This window comes from Urocampus carinirostris, chromosome 3 (genome assembly GCF_059441175.1).
Source record: "Urocampus carinirostris isolate Australia breed hairy pipefish chromosome 3, RoL_Ucar_1.0, whole genome shotgun sequence".
Classification (NCBI taxonomy): Eukaryota; Metazoa; Chordata; class Actinopteri; order Syngnathiformes; family Syngnathidae; genus Urocampus; species Urocampus carinirostris.
The window spans coordinates 39,223,687-39,245,155 of record NC_142351.1 but is presented as its reverse complement, the minus strand read 5'-3'; the positions used below and the strand labels follow the sequence as shown (position 1 = coordinate 39,245,155).

General features: G+C 40.5%; 2 protein-coding genes across 4 annotated transcripts; one reads left to right on the top strand and one right to left on the bottom strand.

Moving 5' to 3' along the window:
- The first annotated feature begins 762 nt into the window (after nt 1–762).
- Nucleotides 763–3,688, top strand: ssr4 (signal sequence receptor, delta). Its single transcript, XM_088331773.1, has 6 exons — nt 763–964; nt 2,209–2,327; nt 2,407–2,481; nt 3,063–3,152; nt 3,222–3,287; nt 3,388–3,688. Exons 1-6 carry the CDS (start codon nt 913–915, stop codon nt 3,490–3,492), a joined length of 507 nt encoding a protein of 168 aa, XP_088187899.1. The 5' UTR covers nt 763–912; the 3' UTR covers nt 3,493–3,688.
- A 2,678-nt stretch (nt 3,689–6,366) lies between these two features.
- Nucleotides 6,367–16,890, bottom strand: setdb2 (SET domain bifurcated histone lysine methyltransferase 2). Of its 3 annotated transcripts, none has more exons than XM_088331778.1 (10): nt 16,713–16,890; nt 15,732–15,845; nt 15,569–15,664; nt 12,017–12,135; nt 11,694–11,954; nt 10,053–10,378; nt 9,315–9,484; nt 7,760–8,097; nt 6,664–6,752; nt 6,367–6,590 (listed from the first exon to the last, which is right to left on the bottom strand). In XM_088331778.1, exons 1-10 carry the CDS (start codon nt 16,882–16,884, stop codon nt 6,449–6,451), a joined length of 1,827 nt encoding a protein of 608 aa, XP_088187904.1. In that variant the 5' UTR covers nt 16,885–16,890; the 3' UTR covers nt 6,367–6,448. The 3 variants fall into 3 exon arrangements, with proteins under 3 accessions (XP_088187904.1, XP_088187906.1, XP_088187905.1); XM_088331780.1 differs by having other exon boundaries at nt 6,664–6,747; XM_088331779.1 differs by lacking the exon at nt 16,713–16,890 and adding an exon at nt 15,923–16,371.
- Between the last annotated feature and the right edge of the window lie 4,579 nt (nt 16,891–21,469).

The window sequence follows — 21,469 nt, the reverse complement described above, 5'->3', positions numbered from 1 at the left end:
ACAAACAATTGAATCATGTACAAACAATTCATGTTTCAATAAGTGGAGTGTTAATAAAATGGGGGGAAAATAATTTCTGATACTGATATAACCAGGTAAAACTAATTTTAAGTTACCTGTCCAAATGAATGTTGTGCCATCTCACCTTTCCCACTCTCTCTCCTCTCACCTTTCCCACTCTCTCTCCTGCAGTTGACTTGCTGCTGCTCGCTCCTGAAACTAATACTTACCTCTTTGTGTATTGTGCAGTGTGCAAGCTTGTTGCAAAATATTCCTTGGGCTCTGTGACTCGAGATATTTAGTCTCAAACTTGACTTTAAGTTGATATTAGTAAAGTCAACAACATCAGGATGACCAATTTGCCCCCTTATTGGCAGGACCAGCGAATACATGAATAATCACGACCACCCCTCCCCATTTTATCTGTATTCCTTTCCTCGTCTAATTTGTTGAGACAGTCATTTAACATTTAGACGTACGAACTGGTTTTATTTCTACCTTGTAGATTGATTTTTGGTTTGAACACATTTATTGACACTAATAACAGAAAACAATCTTTTTTTTTTGGTTTGAACAAATTTATTGACACTAATAACAGAAAAAACAATCATGACAATCTCAACAGCAATTAAGCACATTCACAATATTATATTTCAATATGACTTTTTTGACAGCAAGCACAATGTGAGGTTTGAACAATGTTTTTCAATGTGGGGACGCACGTACGTGTCCATATCCTATGGCGTCACCACTACGCATGCGCACAAGCAGGCCGACTGTGCTTTGCTGATGTGGACTTGTGTGTACTTCCTTTTCTCTCCACGATTCCCATTCACCGAACGTACGGAATCGTTGTGGAACTATTTTCAAAGCAACACTTGAGCTCCAACGAGTGAAACTCAAAAAGCGACAATGACGCGACTAACTGCTGCATTCTTTGCCCTGCTTGTGGCTGTCTGCTCAGGTAAGATGGGCAATTACAGCCTGCGGAGTGGCTAACTCGCTTCCAGGTGTCGTGTAGCTGGTTTGCTAGCAAATCAGTACTGGCTTGGGGATCTCGAGATTTCAATACATTTAATATATATATATATATATATATATATATAAAGAACATATGAACGTTTATTTCTGATTTTGCATTTTAAATTTCCTTTTACCGATGTACCGCTTTTCTGATCAAGATGATTTAGAATACGAGTTGTGAGCTTCCACCTCAGCTATTGTAAATGCATTTTTCTATTACTACCAGGGATCTCGCAAATCAAATTACAGTATACTTCCGGGATGCTGCATTAATAAATTCTAAGGTTAGGGTTTCAATATTACATTTGCGAATAGCGGGTGCTGGATTAACAATTACTACAATTATTTTAAAGAGACCATTAATAAACCTTACAAATACAACGCAGCACCAATGTACTCACAAAAAGAAAGACTTTCTAAAATTAAAAAATAGTTTGCCTTAACAACTTTACTGTATCCATAAAATGAACAACATTTGGTGTGACGTGACTTGAGCTGGTTGAGTGTAGTAGATGAAGAGGGAGTGGATACGTCCACAGCGGATCAAATAGAATTGGAGCTTTTCTTTGCTTTAATCACGCCCTTATTTCTAATAACAGTCCCGTCAATTAGTTACGGTCGGGTAATTTAGGTAGTGTCATGATTTGTGTCCCTTTTATGAATTTCTTTATCATTGTACGCTTCGTTTTCATAGTCCTCATGTTCTTGCTTCTCCCCTCTCCATCACTGCAAACTTTGGGACCAATTGCGAATAAACATAGTATGAAAATATATTTTATTGCCAACAAGTCTTTAACTAGCACGGGAGAGGGCGTTCAGCCAAAATCATATCTTTTTCTTGATGCAGTGACAAACAAATAACAGACAAGCATTTTATATGATGTTGACCAATAGCAGACAGGCATCTTGGAGACATATCTCTACATACACCAAATTTTGTAAGTTTTTGGGCACCTGGACTAATTTGATGCTGGTACATTGTATCTCAGTCTATTAAACTATCAAAGACAGTACAATATAAATTGCCCATTTAAGCATCAAAGATCTGACCCGTGTAGTCTAATTTGGAGCAATTTTACCTTACCAAAAGAAAATTAGGTTTTCACCATGACCGTGAACGCATATTACTATTTTAGCTGATTAAAAAAAAAAACCTGTCAATGCAAGTTTTTGTGGTTGTGTCAGGAGAGAGCTGCACCCAGCCAGCCATCACTACATCTGCCTACACCACCTCGGATGCTGTCATCTCCGCAGAGTCAGTGTTTATTGTGGAGCTCAGCCTTGTTTGTGCCAACGGAGCACAGGTCATTATTCACATTAATCAACAAAGCCACATGCAGTGATATAGCATTCACCATTGCTAACGTGTTCGACATCTTGCAGAGCATAACTCTGTATGCTGATGTGAATGGAAGACAGTTTCCTGTGACCAGGGGCCAGGATGTTGGAAAGTACCAGGTAGGTGATGAATATGATATTATTATGGCACTGTTTGATTGTTATCAGGTCAGGGATGGACTTCAGATTTAGCTATGGATTGTTGTTGCATTCAAAATAAATGTGCAGAAAATTATGCAGTTGTTAGACAGTAGACCCCCGGAAAATGACAATCTGTTTTCTTGAGTTGAAATTATCATAAATGTAAATAATGAGGTCCGAACACCCAGTACTCCTGATGAAAAACATTTTAAAAAGTTAATAGTAAGTCCTACTTATGGGTTATGTAAATGTATATGATAAATTATTAAATTCAAGTGATTTGAAAACTTCCTCTTGGGTGGTTTTTCATACCTTTAGAAGCCTTTGTCGCCTTATTTTTTATAGTCGAAATTGTTCATTGGTAATATTATTTAGCGTTCCTTCATATTTCTTGATAGTCACGATTATCATGTTTTTGCTTCTCCATTTAGCATGAGATCCATAGAAAATAAATACAGTACCTTTTTTGTAATTTACCTCTCATTTTAGGTACCATACATACCATCTTAAAGCTAGTCCTCCTCCGTGCTAATCCTAAAATGTCATTGACTTGCCCCTAGGTCTCCTGGAGTCTTCCTCACAAGCAGGCCAGCTCAGGAACATACCAGGTCAAGTTTTTCGATGAGGAGTCTTACAGCGCGCTGCGGAAGGTAAGTGCCAGTTGCTAAGCTATTTAGAACATAGACGATTTTATTTCAAAATGACATTGTGTCTCACAGGCCCAGAGAAACAACGAAGATGTGAATGCCATCGAGCCGCTGTTCTCTGTCAACGTGGACCACAGAGTGAGTCTTGCTACAATTGACGAGTCAATTTGACAAGTATTTTACTTGAGCAGAATTTCTGTCAATTTTTGTGACTGACGTTGTGCCATTTTGCTTACAGGGTGTGTGGAACGGCCCCTGGGTTGCCACAGAGGTGGTGGCAGCACTTGTGGGAATCTTTCTCTACTACGTGGCGTTTAGTGCCAAGAATACCATCCAAGCATAAATATACACTAAGCCCCAATTTTTTAAAAGCGAAATACCGTTACAAAACAGCCGCCTTGTATTCAGAGACGGTCGGCAGTTTTGATGATTTGTTTTGTTTCTAATCTATTCAGACTGTGTCTGTATGTGCTCACAGATGGACTTTGCATCAGTTATTTTTATTCTGCCTTTCCAAAATAAATGATTTTTTGGGGGTTTTCCATTCATTTATTTCTTATCTAAAATACTGTAATTGATTAGCTCCCCTAATTTCATGACTTCTTATTTTCTGCGAACAAATGTATGCTTCACACTGGAGCCCATTTATCAGGTCAACTTAAAACCAGTGAGGTGTAATTGTCAAACATTGGGCACTGTGTGCCAGTGAAAACAACATTTAAATGCATTACATGACTTGCCAAATTCTTATTTTATGTCTATTCACCACCAGATACAAGTAATGGTACACAAAGTTAAATTGGGGTAAAAGTGGACTGATCCACCACTTGGGTACCAAAGGCCAAAACATTGCTTCTTTTTTGTGCCACCTACACATTTTTTAAAGCCCTCTGAAATCTTGTTTTAATGGCCAAAACTTAAGGTTATTGTTAACAAAAACAAATCCAAGAAAATGTGTCACCTTTTTAAAACGACTAAAATTTGTAATGAAAGCAGACCAAGGATACGGTATTAATCTGTTTCGAGGTGCAAAGTGAAATTACCATATAGCACGGGATATAAATGTATGCCTTCAAAACTCCTGGTCCCTATACATGTCTCTTTGTTTCCTTATCCTCACTGTAAATGTGGAACTGGAGTCGTCCAATTTCGTTGTCACATCATATCCCATGTTGTAACAATGACAATAAAGGCATATTCTATTCTAATAACATTAAAATTAAATGCATATATAAAAATAACACTTGTGTGGAATATACACGCATATGATATAAAATATATACGAAAGAAAAACGCTAGTGTGTGAGCTGGTACAGTGGAGTAAGTAGGTGGCTGCAGATGGGAGAGTGGACAGTAGACTGCAACTAAAATATTTAACTTGTGAGAATTGTCACATCCCTAGAATAATTGATGGCCTAATTTTCAAGAATAGACCTGATTGTTTATCGTTAGCGCACACGCAACTAAGCAAGGATAGCAATGCGTATGCCTTATTTGTATTTCTTGATAATCACATTCTCCTCCAAGGTTATCGGGATTTATCTTCTCACTTTAGCATCACTGCAAGCCTTGGGACCCATACCTGCCACTATCCTCTAGTTCACACTGCAAAACTAACTGCTCAATTTAGTTTTTTGGGTGAAAGCCGATGTTTTTCTGACATAGTTCACATTTTCAACTCAATGCGACTTGTATGCCATCTCCTGAGGCTTTTATGCGTTTCCTGTGAGAATGTCATGTCTCACATGTGCAGAAGACGACATGTGACGTCACACGCAATGTGCACAGTGCTTATAGAAGTACTCATGGAAGATCGTGCAACCAAGGGCTGAAGAGAATTCTACCTCAAATATGAATTGAATCAGAAACCTCGTTTTCCTTCCGTTGAATGCTCTCCATGATTTTGTCCGCCGTGGTTGTGAGTTTCCACGCGTCCTCCCGCCTCTTGATGACACGCAGGTCACCTTGACCATTCACACAGGTCGCATTCCAAAACATCAGTTATGTATCGGATTTAGGACCAGATATGAAACGCTAGGTTCAAACTTCAGGAAAATCAGTTTTTTTGCACTGACCTATCTGTTAAAGTCCATCTGAATCAAACACATCAAATTATTTTCACACCAGACCCAGGCCACTTTCAAATGTTGTTCTAAATCCAATACATATCTAAACTTTTCGAACGTGACTTCTGTCTGAACGGTCAAGGCGCATTCATGCGACCTGCACGTTATTGATTGGCAGCAGACCGGATAGGAGGAAGTGGTGGACGAAAACACGCGTGTGTCATGATTTCACACATTCAAGGAAGATGAACACTTGCTTATATTGTAACTCACGGACCAACCAACATCCCATCGCATACAACAGGATTCCTAATACTGGTATGTTGTTTTATGTCACTGGTGTGAACAAAAGTGGCACTCCTTGATAAAACGACAGTATCCCCTAGTAGTAGTTAACAATATTTACATTTAAATAACACAACACTGACAGCATTCAAAGGAAGGAAACCGAGGTTAAGATAAATAATTGGGGCAACGATCCGCAGTTAGAATCCGTGAGTTCTTTGGCAAACATGAGCGCGTTGTGTGTGACGTCACGTGTCAATTTTTTGCGCATGCAGATCAGTTGTGGTGATCACATAGGAGATGATGTCGCATACAGGTCGCAGTTAGTTGGAAATGTAAAAAATCTCACAAAAACATATTTCACCAAGAAATCGGAATTGAGCATTAAACTCTGTAAAATGAACCTAGCCAAAGTGGCCTGGGTCTGGTGTGAAAAAATTGGATTTGTGCCGTTCAGACGAACATTAACAAATTGGATACAGGTTGCGTTGGTGCAACAAAATCTGATTTCCCTGCAGTGTGAGAATAGCCTTGAGACACAATTTGCATCCTTAAATGTAGGTGTAGCGCAAAGTCTAAATTTAAATTTCCTGCGTTTATGCGCACGCAAAATAATTGATTAATTATTACTGTTGATGTCTGATAGTACGGAAAGTGCTAAAAGAACAGGCAGAAAACTATATTAAAGTCCTGGACGCCACATACCAGGAGTCTAATGTACATAAAATTGGTTTTGATCCAGCAAAAAAAGTTAAAATAAAAAACTAAAACTGGGTCACTGTCTTTAAGCAACCCCCCTAAAAACTACTTGTTTTAAGCAGACCAACCTCAAAGGATGAAGCAGACCAATTTTTGTAGAATGCATGTCACTTCTAAACTTGTAAGTTTTCACAAGTTTTATTAGAAAATGATGTACTAAAAAGTGTAAATGTGTTGAAACTCGCACGTTTAACAAAGATTCTCCTCCAGGAATTGTCCCAGGCAGCCATCAGACCCACACACACAGTTTACTGCCTGTTGTTGAGCCAGCGGCACAATGTGCGCGTCAGATGAATAATTCCATGTCAGTTCAGTGCCTGCCTTCACCAATCTTAACACAAAAAAAACAAAATAACAGACATCAAACAAGGTTTTGATTTCACTTGAGAAACTTGTGTACTTACCTGTTAGTGAAGAAGGCAATGATGGGGAAGTTGGGATCATGCGAGTCAGTAAAGACGGTCTGAATGAAAAGGTTTGGCTTGCAACTGTGCTGCAGCGGGTAAGACAAAACTTGGTGTAAAAATAATCTGTACAGTAGGCACACAGGATACATAATGGATACATAATACCAGTCTTACGACTTTCACTTTTTGGTGTGGAATAAGTTTTTTTTTGCCCCTTTTAACGGTACTTTCCCTAGTATACTACATTAACAACAAATTATATTCATGTGCCCAAAACCACACATGTCTGAAATGCCTGTCTGCTATTGGTTTGCATGACAGCAACATGAAATACAGAGACCCCTGGCTACTTTGCGCTTTGGCTATTGCTGGTTCACTCCTTCGCGAGAAAGTTGGGCCAAAACCAACCGACAATTGGTGCAATTATCATAAATAAGGAGGCTGTTAAGTGCTGCATTGCTACATTTGTGCACCGATACGAACCACCTGTCCCCACTTTCCAGCTACATACAAGGATGCCAAAAAAGGACTGAGACCTCTGGGATTATTGAAGTAACGACGCAAAGTAAAGACAGGGTACAGAAAGAACTATGCCGCTCGTCGATTGGAGTACCAATCCCCCCTTAATGGCAGGACTACAATTGTCTCTCTACATCCCCTAAACGGACAGCTTCAAAAGTGCACACCGGTCATCCACAAGTGCGCATCCAAATGACGAAGTTTTGGTCTTATCAAGAAAATAACGGACCTAGATACATTTCCACATTAGTAATACCGATTCAAATTGCTAAAGTGTTAGCATGTAATCAAAAGATTGGTGATATGACTGTGTGATGATTCGATATATGCTTTAATTTTGAGTATTTCTTAATGGTGTTTGATGAAACCAGCCCCTCTTAGCGTCCTGATAAGAACTTTGTTGATAAAAAAGCAGCAAGTACATCGCCTTGAGAGGAAATCACGTTGCAAGCTCAAATGACACGCATACGGGGGACGCTATGATACGACAATTTTACTTTGAGATGCCCACCAACAGATTAATGCCGCATCAGGGGGGTCTACTGTACTTTGTAAAAAAGTTGACTGCACTTACATTTATAAAGCGGCTCACGTTTCCTTCTTTTCTGGCATCCAGCAAATAAACGTCTTCCGACTTGAAGCTCCTGTTGTTGCCGCCAGCACTGATTGATGATGCCTCGGCCTTTCTCGCCATGTCTTTACAGTGACCTGAGTTAACTTCTGCGGGTCTCTGGATAACTGGGACGTGGGTTGTTGGGGATTCTGCGTTTTCCAGCAAATTGCTCCCCTCCAGTACGGGGGGCGCCAGCCACTCTGTAACCACCTCCACCTCGTCGTCGGATGGCAGGTTCTCTCTGGACAGTTTTGGTGGTGGAGGTTCGATGGGTCTTTCAGCCCTTTGCAGGATAACGCCTAGGAATACACAAATATTACACATTGGGGCTTTAAGGATGGAAATTAAATATTCTGTATATTTTAACCTTTATAGGGTGTTTACACCTAAAAAAAACTTTAGTTATAGGTGGGGGAACAAACCCATAACCCGGGGTTCAGCAACAGGAGCCGAATGCGGCTCTTTAGCACTGTCGAGCGTCTCCCTGGCGCTTTTCCAAAAATGTTGACACGTTGAAAAAAATGGAGAGGAAAATATATGTTTAGTTTAATTTGGTTCTTGCAGGAGGATACACCTGAAACAGAGTTGTTGTTCTTTAATTTCGATTAGTGTGTTCTTTAAATTTGATCAGTGAGATTTCTGAAAAATATTTTTGGGTTAAAATGCCTTCTTTTTGCAAAAAAAGTCGTGTAGTACCCTGGTATAAACACACTAGATGTAATTTTTGGCGACTGTGTTGTAGTGTGCAGAAACTTGGACCCTGAACGCAGATTTGAGAAGGAAATTAAATGTTTTTGAGGAGTGTTTGAGGAGTATGTTAGAAGTGACTAGATTGGATAGATTGAGAAATGAAATTGTGAGGGACAGAACTTGAGTCGTAGTGGAACGGAGTAACTGTGTGGATAAGAGAGTACTCTGTTGGTTTGGACACACGGAGAGGATGGATGAGGAGCGAATGTTGAAGAGGATCTACAGAGCAGAAGTAAATGGAAGGAGACCAAGAGGAGGGCCGCGATTGGCGTGGATGGATGGTGTTATGAGTGCACAGGAGGAAAGAGGTCTAAATGTAGTGGAAGCTAGAGTTCTTAGGATAGTGGGATGTTTGGATGCGTTCTAAGGTATGGGCAGGGCACCTGTATGATGCAGCAGTGGTAAACCAGTAAAAGCTGTCGGGCCCTGCTGTTGAACAGAAGAGTATTGTGTCACCCTCCCCCGAGTGACATAGCCGCTTTCTTGTGTCCCGTTTCATCCGGAGGGACGAAAGAATGATCAACTTCGATGCCGAGGTGTTTAACTTGTTTGGGTGTTTGGGCATTTGGGTTGGCCATGGTCCAAACATTTCTCTGTGTCTTTTGCTACTTTTTCCCTTTTTTATTTTCTTTGTTTTTGTGTATGGGTTTGTCTTGCTGTCGGTCACCCCTCTCGAGGGATATGACCAGGGTAGATAGATAGATAATTGTGCCTTTCAAATGAATATTAATCTATTGAGTAAGTATACCAGCACTGCTTGTCTCACCTGCATATATGCATACAAATGTCCCCGCATCCAAGTCATCGCAGCAGCGCACACCCCAGCCACAACGCTCAGTCCGGAAAACCTGAAGACGGACTCGGATTCCTCCCTGAACGAGTCGATTCTGACATTGGGCCCGATTGCAGCTGCACCACGGCCCGCACTCGAACAAACTGCCAAAACACAAAAACACACTGCAAAACCTTTTTGGTCCTTTATGAGCACAAAAAATACTCCATGAAAATATTGTGTGATTAAAAATAACACACAGATTATATGAACTAGCTTTTCTTTTATTGATTAGTGGAGCAAATTTTTCCTTCATCATTGACGGGAAAACTCAATTCTCTTCTTTTTTATTCCTGTGACTTGGTACGTTTACAAGCAGGCAATAGTCTGATTAGAAACAGACTATTTCCAGTATTCTGGTTGTATAAAGAAAGTGAAGTGAACGCACACAGAAATCTGATTAAGGTCTCCGTTTGACTACAAGTATTCCAAATGCAATGGTTGGGTTAGTCCTTGGATTTTTTGATTACTTGTCCACATTCCAGAATATTGTTATGCCCTAAACGATGAACAAAGAAAAAGCGAAACGCAAAAAAATCTGCCGGAATAAAAAGAAAAACAATCTAAAAAAACGGCAGATGTAAAGATCAAACTATACTATGGCGAGGGAACTCTGTACCTTTGAATGCGTCCCTTACTATTGAAAATGTTACTTACGGAAAGTAAACTTACCCTGACGCCACTGGGCCAGGAAGTCTCTGATAGTTGTAATGGTTGCCGGCCCCAGTCATTGCAACGCAGGCGCATTGTCGCGCGTCCAAGCATCCGTCCGTACACTCGCAAAAAGCATCAAACATGGGGCCCCGGGTCAGGAAACAGCCGTGTGGCCATCGCTCCTTCCTGTAACGGAATTCTGACGGACGGGAATCGTCGGGTCCCAGGCACAGTTCCACCAGGGTTGGCTCGGATCCCCGACTCAGGTCGATGTCAGGGAGATGGCTGCTTTCGGCCGTGACGGGGTCTAATTGTACTTCTGTGTTGAAGGAAAAATGGTCCAGCTGGAGGGAATGGTCGGATGGGTATTTTGTGAGTCAATCACAATAAAAATGGAAAAATAATTTTGGTATGTTAGATAAGGTGCAAGTTATCGAAACCTGTTTTTTTCTCAGCCAACTTTAGACCAGTGTACCCTTGTTTTATTTAAAAATATCCAGAGATGCAGAGAAAATAAATGTACAACACGTTATACAATTTTATACTGTGTTCCAGTTCCTCTCTTTTTAAATGTTTAGCACTTGAATTGTCAAAAAAGGCTATAATGCGACCTGACCTGAAAGAAAGAAAACAGAGAAAGATAAAAATAAAGGAAGATAGAGAGAAATGAGGAGGGAGGAAGGAACGCAGGTAGGAGAAATAAGAGGAGAATAAAGGTAGGGAGGAAGAGACAAACAAGGAAAAAAGAAAGAAAAAAGAAAAAACAAACATTCAAAGGAAGAAAAAAGAAACCGAGAGAAAGGAAGGAAGGTAAGAAAGGAAGGAAGTTAAGAAAGGAAGGAAGGAAGCTAAGAAAGGAAGGAAGGGAATGTATGGGATTTTTAAACTGTTTTACGTTTAATGAATTTTTTTTTTACCATTCGTTTTTCACAATAAATGTAACTTATTGGTGTAAAATAGTACAATTTCTTTATGTACATCCACTAATATTTCCATTTTTTTAAACATTGTTTTTGAAACCTTGCGGCCTGTCTCTGTTCTACGGCCACCTATTAATCTATTTCATAAAATAATATGCTCTTTAAAGATAAATAAGTAACGTATTTTTGGAAGCTGAACTTCTAGAGGTCTTCCTCCGTTGTAAAAAGTGGCCGAAAAAAAGCATTCCGGCCAATTTCTCGACCGCATCAAGCTTTCTTATTCCACTTTCACTTCAAAAGAAACGCCTCGCCACTTCTTTACACTGTACACAACCCATATTGAATAGATGCACGAGATATTAAACAATAATAACGTCAAAGTTCTTAGCGCGCTAGGGATACAGGACATGTAGTATGGGTACACACGAACTAGGAAGTAGAAGCTGGATTTCTTCTTTAGGGTGGATGCTGGGTGACGTCTCACAGCGAAGAGAAGCACAACAGTACTCGGAAAAAGGTACACACAATACCAAATCTAACTTACATCAATGTCCGGATATTTTTCGACATCCCGGAAAAAAGTGTTCGTATCTACTGTTTTACGTAAGTCGAATGGTCGAAGTGGGGGAGCGTCTATACTCTAGAGGTGTACAGTTTTTATAAATACTCAGAAATTTGTTACAGGAATTACAGGAAATTTGACAGATGTTTTACATGTAGGAGAGATAAAGAAGCATACCTGTAACACATCACAACTTTCTGTGGCCAACAGGAAGCACATTAGATCAGTGTAGTTATGAATGCCGTGCCCACAGGGAGCTGTGTAAACAACGCCCCGGTGGCTTTCATCTTCTTCAGCGTCTTCCCGCCGATCATTACTGTCAGATGGCATTTTTGTTAGTGTCCTTTTGAAACCGCACAGCAGCGGGACCTTCAGGGGGTTCTGAGCCCAATATGGCAAAACAGACAAACGGATGCCTTGTAAAGAAGGCAAGCAAGCCTAGAGAGAGAAAAGGAGCTTCAGAAGAGGGGGAATTGCGGTCACGATCAGCTTGACTTTACCTCAGAGCAATTGTGTGGCTTGTAAGGCAACTGAATGGACGGCAGAGAAGGAAGTGGCAGATATTTGGTATTTGCCGATGATGGTGTAGTTTTAGGGCTGCGGCGTTCCTTCTTATTATCTAGGTGAGGACATAAAGTCAGGAGTGAATCCCTAATTGTAACTCAAATGATCAGGGCAACACAGCCCCAAAAAAAATCAGGAGCTCACTGACTAGTCAAAAAGGTCGTTGTTGGCTTGCACAACCGCAACAAAGCAAACAATATTTAGGACTCCCCTCACCCTAGCCACCATCTCTTTGACCTATTGCCCTACTGGTCCCTTAAAACGAAACTAAAAAGCTCTGTTTCTTTTCCAGAGCCATCAACACCCTAAAAAAGTACACACGACTGAAAAAAATATTGTGTTTATGTATAGAAAAAAATATATTCATATTCTGTTTATATATTCCTATTCTGCACAATGTTGATGCTAATGTAACTATTTTTCATTGAGTTCTTAAATCTTAGGCCAGTCTACAAGCATCAACTGCGGGGCGACAGTAGCTCAGGGGGTAGAGCGCTCGTCTTGGGATCAAGGGATCCCAGTTCGAATCCCGGCTTGTCCATGTTACATGTCGAAGTGTCCTTGGGTAAGACACTGAACCGCTAATTACCCCCAATAAGCAGGTTAGCGTCTTACATGGCTGCAATACAAGGCCGTTATTGGGAAATATGAAGCACACTGTGAAGCGCTTTGGGAAGTCATTGACTTCAAAAGCGCTATATGAATGCAGATCATTTCATTTCATTATATATTGCCTATATTAACAAACTATTTTGTAACAATTTATCCTGGAGTGCTGCATCTAATATCATAAACAATATTCACTAAAATGTTATGAAAGAAACTTCAAAATCCATTTAATTCGACATCGGTAAAGGTATGTAAGTAAACAGCTCTAGTTTCCAGACAAAATAACTATATTTTGTCATCTTCATGTATTTTTATGCCACTTAATTTACACAAAAATTGACTGAATAGCAGAGCTCGGCAAAAATACTTTGTTTTACCTTTTTTGTTACTTTTACTTACATCAAACGTCACATTGAATCGTTATGCTAAAAAGTAAAGCTTTATAATTGTTCCGCAAGAGGAGTTAGTTTATCAATTTAAATATGATCAGTGATGAATTATCACAAATTCTCCTAAAATAGAGGCTTATGAGAGTCGCAAGGATTTTTGAGCGGACGCCATATTGGGTTACACATAGAGGTAAGATCTGGACTAAAAAAAATCTAGCCCGACTCGGCCCGTTCCGCCCGCTAGTATAAATGCCCGATCTGCCCGAGCTCGACCGATTACCTTAATTTGAGGGACCGGGACAAAAGCAAACCTGATTTTTTTTACATTTTATTTGTGAGGAGGAAGGGTGGTTTTGGCCGTCGGCGACCACACCCCTTCTTTCCCGCTGCGTGCCTGCCTTCTGTGATTGACATTGTCGCCGAACATCGCAGCACCCATTTGGTTAGCTCGAGCAGCACACTCACCCAGCAGCCTGCATGCTGCCCGGATCTTCCACGAAGAATAACGAACATAGGACACATGATGAGTAGACATTATTTTTTAAAAAATCAGTGAGAAAGAAGCCCCGCACAAATTAATGATTGACATTTTATGCCCAAAGCCGGTTCAAAATCTGGGGCCCAAGATTTTACCTGTAATTTCAAGTGACAATAAAAATTGATTCAAGTACAAATCAATACACAACCATAACAAGATTAGACAGGATTTTCGATGATAACATACGCGGAAAAGTTGAGGTTTTTTATATATCAATAGTGCTTTCTTTCCAATGGTTTATATTATCATCATTATTTACGATTTTGGCTTTCATGGACTTGGAAAAGGCGTATGACAGAGATGATATAGAGGCGTTGTGGCAAGTGATGGTAATGTATACAGTGGGTGGAAAGTTGTTGGAAGCATTGAAGAGTTTTTATGTGAACAGCAGAGCATGTGTAAGAGTAGGGAGTGAGACAAGTGAGTGGTTCCCTGTGTTGACTGGTGTGAGACAGGGGTGTGTGATGTCACCATGGCTGTTTAATGTGGACCTGGATGGCGTGGTGAGAGAGGTGAATGCAAGAGTATTTGGCAAAGGTGTAGAGATAATGAATAAGAGTGGAACGGTGTGGCAGATAAGTCAGTTGTCGTTTGCAGATGACAGTGCTTGTGGCTGATTCTGAGGAAACATTGAGAAGGTTGGTAATGGAGTTTGAAAGAGTATGTGATAGGCGCAAGTTATGTGTGAATGTTGGGAAGAGTAAGGTGATGAAGTGTTCACGTGATGGAGTGGGCATGGCGTTAGAAATAAGGTTGCATGGACAGGTGCTGGAAGAAGTTGAAAGCTTTAGGTACTTGGGTTGTGATCTGGCTGCAGTTGGTGGAATGGAGTGTGAGGTATTGCACAGAGTCAATCAAGGAAGCAAGGTTTTGGGTGCTCTGAGGAGAGTGATGAGCAACAAGAGTATGAGTATGGATGTTAAGAGGGGACTGTATGAGAGTGTGATTGTGCCGACTGTGTTCTATGGAGCAGAGACTTGGAGCCCGAACGCAGATTTGAGAAGGAAATTAAATGTTTTTGAGATGAAGTGTTTAAGTATTATGTTAGGAGTGACAAGATTGGATAGATTGAGAAATGAAATTGTGACAGACAAAACTGGAGTAGTCGTGGAACTGAGCAATTGTGTTGATAAGAGAGTACTCGGTTGGTTTGGACACATGGAGAGGATGGATGAGGAGCGAATGTTGAAGAGGATCTACAGAGAAGTCAATGGAAGGAGACCAAGAGGAAGGCCGCGATTGACGTGGATGGATGGTGTTATGAGTGCATTGCAGGAAGGAGGTCTAAATCTGGTGAAAGCTAGAGCTGTTGTTGGTAATGGGAATGAATGGAGAGGTGTTGTAAAAGGATAGTGGGATGTTTGGGCGCTTTCTAGGGGATGGGCATGGCACCTGTATGATGCGGCAGGGGTAAACCTGTGAAAGCTGTCGGGCCCTGTTGTTGAACAGAAGAGTGTGTTGTTGTCACCCTGACCCGAGTGACATGGCCGCTTTCTTGTGTCCCGTTTCTTTTGGAGGGACGAAAGCATGACCAACTTAGGTGCCAAGGTGCCTAACTCTTTTGGGTGTTTGGGCATTTGGGTTGGCCATGGTACAAATTTTTGCGAGTGTTTTTGCTATTTTTCCCTTTTAGTTTCTTTGTTATTGTATGTGTTCCTCACCCCTCTTGAGGGATATGACCAAGGTAGACTGATAGATACATTTATGATTTTAGTTTGGCAGGTCGATCAAAAAGTCTGTGCATTTTGCCCGCGGGCCATCGTTTACCCAAGCCTATTCTATAAATTAATTCTATTTAACTTTTCAAATTGAACTAAACATATGATTTAAGTGGCTTACTTGTGAACTCATGTACAGAATTTGCAAACAATTTTGAGCCTATTATGAATACATTATAATTTATTTTCAAACAGTTACTGAGAATGTATTGTTTACAAAGTTTTCCTTCCTACCTGCACCAACAACAACACGAACAACCGGAGTGTCAGCCACAGGAGACAACACAGTCCACTCCATGCAATGAAATATCTTAAAAGCTTGAACAACATCTATAAAATTAGAAGAAAACATCAGACAGGAGATCGAATGCTAAGGAAAACCATATTGGAAAAATACCTTTGTCAGTTGCCGTGTTGTCCTTGAGAACTTCCTTTAACTGGTCCAAACGCTTCGACATAATATTAAAAGCCTGATCAACATTCTCCTTATCCCAGAAAGCTCTAGCGCGATCTATCAGACAAAAATATACATTTCTGGTTAAATACTCAACAAATCAAAACCCAGTCATTTTCAATTATGAATCTCACCAACATCTCGAAAATCAAACGCTTGCTCCATTTTAATCTGATTGAGTTTGGAAAAAAATAGTAATGAATAATAATACAAATGTACCGCTAGAATAATTTAGCCGGCGCTGCCCGAAATTGAAGACAATAGCTAGCTTCAAGGATAATTAAACCTGTTGCATCAAAACTTAGCCACTACGTAACTTTACTTAGTCAAAACTTTAAATTATGATCTTTGTTTTTTCGTCAATGAAATCATCGTGTTAACAATACGCCTTTTCATCAAGCACCACGAGCACGCCGGCCACCGTAGTCTAAATAGCTTTCTGAATCTAGTCTGACTTGTATCATGAACATCTTTTGACGTCATTTTAAACATAATATAATGCAAAATTAAATGAAGTGATAGGTTAGTGGTATCAAACATCTATGACTAAAGCCAATTAAAATAAAAACTAGTTATTAGGACCAATGACCGGGGGCAGTGATGGACCAAAGTGATGGATACCAACGCCGTTGAACTCGAAGAAGAAGTACACTTCCCCTGTGCTTTTATGTCCCACAATACATTGCGGTCGTGTTTAAAAAGGGAAGTTGGCCTAAAGATCCTGTAAACCGAACTGCCTGATATTCAATTTTCAATCTACAAATACTAAAGCTCGACAGCAGGATCACTTTGAATCCCCCTTTCTCGGCAATGTACTTTGCGTACTCATTGCCTTTTTAATCCCACCCGACACTTTGATTTGTTATTCGAGTCGGTCAGACCTCCTCGTCTTCCGCTCTAGCCGAATGGATAATTTACACGTACCTTGGTAATAATCGAGTGTGAGCTTCAAACGTGGAGAAAATGTGCTCAAATAGAGAAGGAAACTTGAAAGTGGAGCTCCAGGAAGAGCAGGAGGAGACCGAGCGAGAACATGGACGACCGGACGCTCTTTACAAGCAGCTCCGAGTTGTGCTGAACAGAGCAGGTTGGTCATCGTGGTTTCTGCAACGTCCTTGACATTCAAAATTGGCTTACGACGTCCACCGTTGTTATGTTATTTTTTCTTCTGACGGGGCCCGAGAGTTTCTCTCCTTAGTCATGTTTATAGTGTATTTTGTGTGTGTGGATGTTTTTTTTTTTTTTTTGAGGTTTGAACAAATTTATTGACACTAAAAACAGAAAACAATCATGACAATCTCAACAGCAATCAAGCACATTCACAATATTATATTCCAATATTACGTTTTTAACAGCAAACACAAAGTGAGGTTTGAACAAACCTTCTCGAAAATCAAACATATTCACAATTTCATTATATAACATCTTTGTTAGTGTCAATAGATCCGTCCAGGCCAAAGTCGATTGTCCTCGGTCTGAACAAATCCACTGACACCAACAGCAGCAAAACACAGCCATCAAGCATATTCACAATTTTTTTATATCTGACAATATGACGTGACGATATGACGTTTTAACATTTTTTCCTGACATTTTCAACATCAATTAAACAATTTCAGAGTTATTTTCTTTTAACAGTAGTTAACCAGCGTGTAAAAGGCAATACTATTGTGCAAGGGCATAGCTCTGCCATCCCACCCTCCCAAGCAGCATTCTTCCAGTCCTCTGTGTGGGTCCTCTCCCTTCTGCGTGGGTCCTCTCCCTTCTGGGTTCCACAACCCAGGCCGTTGCTGCCGGGACTCCCACAGTGTAGCTCCGGCTCCCCCCTCCGGGTGGGTGCAGACGAGTCTTCTTTATGGCTGCGTCCTAGGCCCGCCGCTCGCAGATTGTATGGTATCTGCAGCCATTTGGAGCACAGCCACGGGGGGGATCTGCCTGCACCTCCATACCAGCAGGTTTCTGGAGGTCCAGATGGCGTCCTTGATGGCGGCGAGAGTGAGCCAGTCCCTGGCAAAGTCGTTCCGAGGCCTCCTCGACCGACTCACCCCGTACGACCGAGTGGAATTGTTCGAATATAGACTTCAAGATACAGTTCTTGTATGTCTCATAAGTGAGTACTGTACAGACGCTGCCCTACTTACGAGCGAGATAGGTTCCGGACGATCGTTCGTAAGTTAAATTTGTTTGTTAGTCGAACCAGTGCTATATTTTGTATGGAACGTATGTTTAAGGCTTGTATAAGTAACCTGTATAGAGTGCTTCGAGGTCCTAAGATTACCCACAATGCACTGCTGGCGCCCATTTTGGAAGTCCACAAAATTTTTCACTTCATTGTTCTTGTTCAGCGAACTAGTTAGATTCTACATTGTAATGCCGAATACGTGCGTTATTGTTGGCTGTTGTAGCCGAGGGGAAAAGGGTGGGAAGGGCTTCTTTAGACTTCCGAAGTGTGTTTACGATCAGGGGATTAAAGCTCAATAAGATAGTTAACAAGTTCGATGTAAGTCACACACGGCAACAAATCGGGATCAGACTTCCAGTCCTTGTTTTTAATTTTGTAGGGATCCAATTTTCCAATAAAATGCAACTTCGCAGCGTACCGCTCGCGTGCTTGCTTGTCTAAACTCTCCACGTAGTTTTCCATAGTGTTGATGGACAAAATCCGTACACAAACGAAGCTAGTTGAGTAAATAAATAGACAAACTGAGTAAATATTGGCTCCTCTCGCTATCACCGCTTGTAAACGACAGACTTCCAAGATGGCGGCACGAAGCCGTGTTACTATTTTTAGCACAAAGCGCGGAGCCCTCTATTGTCTTGAAACTGAAAGATAAACATTTGATGGAATAATATGCTCAATAACGTTACAAAGTAGGCTGAATAATAAAGCATAGTACTGAAAAACAAAGCTACACATTAGGCGTTGACATTGTGTGGCCTGGGAATCCTTTTGAGACTCCTTGTGATCAATGTTCCCTCTAATTTTCCACGGGTCTGAGCGTTCACACAAAGTTGGTGAGCAGCGCTTGAAACAACAGTGAGCAACCATAATCCCAAGTATGGCAAGATACTTAATTATTAAACATGTCCAAAACTTGACATCTATTTACATTTTGCTGAGTTTCCGGCAATGCAAAATGTATTTTTCTCTTTTGAATGAATTGACTCATGTACTATTGCAAAGGTTGTACGGCCTACAAATGTCGTTTCTTCTTACAATTCTTTCACAAGATATCCATTTCTTTTTATTTCCTGATATATTTTGTTGCATAATATTGAAATTTTGGGGGGCTCATTTAGTCAGTTGTAAGATATAGAACTGTACTTAATCACATTTTTTAGTGGAAGTACAATGTTGGCAATAAGATTCACTTGATATAATTGGAAATTATTTGAATGCAACACAAACTTTTTCTTCTTTTTTCCGTGTTTTTTTTCTACTTTTTTAAAAATTCCTTTGAAAAAAATCTCATTGTTTATTTTTTCCGAGCTGTTACTTTTTTCATTTTGTTCTCTATTTACTTTTTTTCTACATTTCTTTCTTTTCTTTTTTTCTGGCTTTTTTTTTAAATTTTTCCTTCTTTTTTCTCTTTCTTTTGTTTCTTTTTTTCCTCAGCTTTTCACTACTTTTCTATTTTGGTATTTTTTTCTTTTTTGTTCTATTCCCCCCCTTCCTTTAAGTTATTTTGTGCATCATTTTTCATGATATTTGGTCATGTTGGGATTAAAGAAGCAAAAACAACCCGAAGAGCCGTTTAGGACCCGAAAGAGTGAGCCGAGCCGAAGAAGCCGGTTCCCCGACAAACTCTACTAACTTTACTCAACTTTGTTCTCCTTCGACTCGACTTCAAAATACCGCATTTAGGACACAACGTCAGGGGAACCCGTGTATTTTTACCTTCATGCACTGTAACTTGAGTCGGTTCTTAATTAGTAATTTTGAGCCCTCATTTTTGTGCGCTGGCTAGATTTTCTTGTGCGCTGGGAATGTGCAAGCAGTGCGCAATAGCGCACGCGCGCAGCTTAGAGGGAGCACTGCTTGTGATTAAGGGCTATACAAATAAACATGACTATAAAGATGAATAAAGTTAAGTTTAACTTACTCTTAGTAGAGTAAGGTGACTTCCTCTGGTAAAAAGTGGACGAAAAAAAGGCGATCCAACCACTTTCTAAACCACATCAAGCTTACTTATTCCACTTTCGTTTCAAAAGAAACGGTTCGCCTCTACTTTAAGCTTTACACCAACTTTTTCGATTGTATGCTAGATATATTAAACAATACAAATGTCAAAGTTCTTAGCGTGCTAGAGATACAGTGCAGAGTGTATACACACAAACCAGGAAGAAGAAGCCGGATTTCTTCTTCGGGATGGACGCTGGGTGACCTCTCACAGCGCCCGAAGGCGGAAAGAAGCACTGCACTGTCCTGTACTCGAAAAAAGGTGCAAACAATATAAAATCTAACTTACACAATGTTCGGATATTTTTCGACATCCCGAATAAAATGTTTGTATGTACTGTTGTTCGTAGCTCGAATGTTCGTAAGTAGGAAAGCATCTGTACACTGCTCACATTCTATAGATTTCATTATATAGTTAAATAGAACATTGGAGAAACATCTTTTTGACTCAATGAAAAGAAGAATGTGTCAAACTTATTGTTGGAATTTAACTATCAAAATGTACCGTTTACCAAATTGTTCAAATTAGTTATCTGACTCCTGGGGTGGCATTAGCTCAGGAGGTAGAGTGCTCGTCTTGGGATCAAGAGATCGCAGGTTCGATTCCCATCTCCTCCGTGTTATATGTCACTAATGTCCCCAAATAAGCATGTCGGCTGCATGGCCAGTATTGGTGCGTGAGTGTGTGTGAATGGGTAAGTGTGAAGCACATTGTAAAGCGCTTTGGGTAGTCTTCATTGACTATTTACCATTAACCAAACACGACCAACATTCATCCAACAATTATGCACGCTCGTTTCTTGAGAGAAAACTGACCAGGAAGCCGACATTTCACACGGGGGCCGATGTTTATTTTTCTAACAGAAGAACTAAGTGTACTCCATCGGAGACGGCTGAAGTAGTGACGTTGGAGTCTGTGTGAAGCCCCCTTCTCAAGTCCTTTAGCTTTCTCTTATTGGCCCACTTCTCCCCGCAAAATGTCATCTCAGCTCCTCCCATGCGCGTGCCAAGCAGTTGTTTGCTCCCAACGATCTCACAACACAGCGCCTTGATGTCTCGTTTTCCCAAAACAGCGTCGGGTCGTTCTGCGTCAAAAACGTCTGGGTTTGCTGATGTGCTATCAGCAGTATGTCCCGTCCTCTAAAAAACATCTTCCACCACTTATGCCTGCCCTGAACTTTCACTGCACTAAAGCCCAGTCGGTGAATATCTATTGCATTAAACTGAATTAATGTAACTTGTAGTCAATCATATAAAATCTTTTATAGTCAAATGTATAAAATCCTTTACCCCTACAGCAGTGTAAACAGTTTCCCCCCCTCAAAAATTAAACATAAAAATAAAGTCATCAAAAGTTAAACCCTTTGAAACTATAGTGAGTACACCCCAAAGACACTATACCCCGAAATGTCCAACACACTGCTTGGCATTTCCCCCCAAAACTGATGTGTTCAATTTATAGTACAGCTCGCACAGTCTCTCATAAAACAACCCGGAAAAA

Bases quoted from the DNA above. Each gene is read 5' to 3' on its own strand.
- ssr4 (XM_088331773.1), top strand. From the start codon at position 913: ATGACGCGACTAACTGCTGCATTCTTTGCCCTGCTTGTGGCTGTCTGC. The intron at 965-2,208 runs GTAAGATGGGCA...TGGTTGTGTCAG, and splicing joins GCTTGTGGCTGTCTGCTCAG to GAGAGAGCTGCACCCAGCCA. The intron at 3,288-3,387 runs GTGAGTCTTGCT...TTTTGCTTACAG, and splicing joins CTGTCAACGTGGACCACAGA to GGTGTGTGGAACGGCCCCTG.
- setdb2 (XM_088331778.1), bottom strand. From the start codon at position 16,884: ATGACCAACCTGCTCTGTTCAGCACAACTCGGAGCTGCTTGTAAAGAG. The intron at 15,665-15,731 runs GTATTTTTCCAA...CTAATTTTATAG, and splicing joins CAACACGGCAACTGACAAAG to ATGTTGTTCAAGCTTTTAAG. The intron at 9,485-10,052 runs GTAAGTTTACTT...GTGTTTTGGCAG, and splicing joins CCTGGCCCAGTGGCGTCAGG to TTTGTTCGAGTGCGGGCCGT.